The sequence below is a fragment of the Charadrius vociferus genome, unplaced genomic scaffold, assembly GCF_000708025.1.
Source record: "Charadrius vociferus isolate BGI_N301 unplaced genomic scaffold, ASM70802v2 scaffold356, whole genome shotgun sequence".
Classification (NCBI taxonomy): Eukaryota; Metazoa; Chordata; class Aves; order Charadriiformes; family Charadriidae; genus Charadrius; species Charadrius vociferus.
The window spans coordinates 2,500,186-2,502,353 of record NW_009648717.1 but is presented as its reverse complement, the minus strand read 5'-3'; the positions used below and the strand labels follow the sequence as shown (position 1 = coordinate 2,502,353).

At 49.7% G+C, this 2,168-nt stretch overlaps 1 protein-coding gene across 1 annotated transcript; it reads right to left on the bottom strand.

Moving 5' to 3' along the window:
• Window positions 1-382: 382 nt before the first annotated feature.
• Window positions 383-1,781, bottom strand: LOC104287955 (C2 calcium-dependent domain-containing protein 4C-like). Its single transcript, XM_009886692.1, has one exon. It carries the CDS (start codon window positions 1,748-1,750, stop codon window positions 449-451), a length of 1,302 nt encoding a protein of 433 aa, XP_009884994.1. The 5' UTR covers window positions 1,751-1,781; the 3' UTR covers window positions 383-448.
• Between the last annotated feature and the right edge of the window lie 387 nt (window positions 1,782-2,168).

Below are 2,168 nucleotides of genomic sequence, written 5' to 3'. Positions count from 1 at the left end.
TTCTGTAAATATGAGTGCTGTCAAAATGGTCTGTTGAACTGATAAGGTACCCGGGAGCTGCAAGAGTTCAGTGCCTACTGTGTGCACATGCTGTGTACCTGCTTAGGGACCACAGTAAGTGAAAAGCAATACTTCCGTGCCCTGAAACCCATAAACAAGAACAGCTTTGACCTGGTAACTGCCTAATCCTTTATCCAAAAGGCAAACTAGCCCTTCTGCCCTCCCCTCCTGTTCTACAGGCAGAAGGTGTGCTCCACAGCCACCTTTTAATTTAACAGCAAACATTTCACAGAGCTTGAAGTGTTACGCAGCAAAATAAGGCACAACAACATGAGAGTAATACCAAGCAATACAGTGCTTTAAAGTACTCTTAAAAAAAAAGAAAAATCAACCCAAAACTTTATTTAGTAGAAAACTTTCAGAAGACAAAATTAGTCTGTTTGAAGTATTACACTGACAACATACTCATTAAAGACAATTCCCGTTCTCCTAAGGTGTAATCCCGTTTCATACTGCACCCTTTATTCATTGCTTTCATCCTTACAGAGAGGCTGTAAAGTTCTTCTTCTGCAATGCCATCAAAAAAGAAGTCCTCATTGAAGATGGGATTTCTGCTTCTCTTTATAACAGTGCTTCTCTGCTTCTGTGTTTTCCCTGGCACCAGGGAGAACGTGATACAGCAGTTGATGTTTTTGGGCTCTACAGAGTCATCATATAACCCCTCTGCACTGATGAGGCGGATCCGCAGCCGTTCATTTTCTGAGCAGTATTCAGCCGACAGCCTCAACCTGCCTCCCTTGTCCATTACCACAGCACTCTCTCCCACTAGCCTCTCCCGGCTGCAGGTCAGGTCCAGGGGAAAGATGGGAGGACAGGACACGCTAGAGCTACGCGTGGCAAGCAGCCCCTCTGAGGCCCGCCTGATGGCACTGGGGCTGTTATCAGTAGAGCTGCTCTCCTCTGTAGAGAGAGAATTGTTTCTGGCCACGCTGGATTTGTTCTTGGCTTTCAGCGCTCGGCAGAGCAATCCCTCCTGACTTTGTGTTTTGATCAAGGAGCAGGATCTGGGAGGTGACCTGCTAAGAAGCGGAGAACTGAAAGGAGAGGAATCACTGGAGGAGGCAGTATCGCTGTCACAGGCACCTTGCCTGTGCAGGGAGAGATGCTTGGGAGGCAGCCTCACCGAAGCAAAGCTGATAGCAATGGGGTTAGACATACTCCCTTTGCCGCTGAACGTGTTTGCTCTGGATCGAGAGAGCATCAGGCTGGGCAAAGCACCACGTGGGTCACCGTGGAAGATGGACTCCTTTCTCCTGGTGTGGGGACTCTCCAGCAAAGTGCAGAAGCCATAGGAAGTGGGGGCTCTGGGAAAGTGAGGCAGGGAGAGCGCTGCTTGGGACTGTGGGTCTGAGTTAGTGCTTTCTTCCTCCAGGGCTGGGATCTCTTCAGCACTTTCCACCTGAATGAGATGTGGCAAAGAAGAGCTAAGGCTGTAATCAGAAGAATTAAGATCTGTATCCTCTGAACCGTGGTCCTGGCGGGAGCCAGTGCCCTTAACAGGGCCAGAGCTGGTCAGCCTGGGGGGAATGCAGAATTCAGGGATTCTGTCAGGGGTGAGCACATTAGGAAAAGCAACAGCTCCCAGTCGGGCTTTTTCAGGCAGATTTTGGCCAGGCGGCAGTCCCAGGAAGGAGCAGCTAGGGAGGCTTCCGTTTTCATGTGATGCTCTGATCTTTTCAAAGAACCACATCACTGTAGCTGGGCAGGAGTTCCTCAAAGAGGAAGAGCTTGAAGTACAAATCCACCTGCAGACACAGAGATGCAAAAGTACTTGAATATCCTTCTTGGACACACTAGAGCTAAGCAAGGCACAGAGGATGCCATTCAAGGCAGGACTGGCACAAGCCCAGTCAATCCACAGGTTCAAAACAGCCCCTGCCCAGCACATTATCTTTAGCAAAGTCGAATAGATTTTGCCACAAGAACAGAACTAAACCACTAAAGAGATTGAACAGCATCGAGTTCAAAGGGGAAAACGTCCCTCCTCTGATAAACCCCACCGCGTTTCTCCCTTAGCAGCAGACGTACCTTGTCAAGTGCAACCCACTCGTTCTTTCCAGCAGCCCTCGCTCGCTGCTAACCGGCCTCGGCCACCCTGGGCGGCTGCA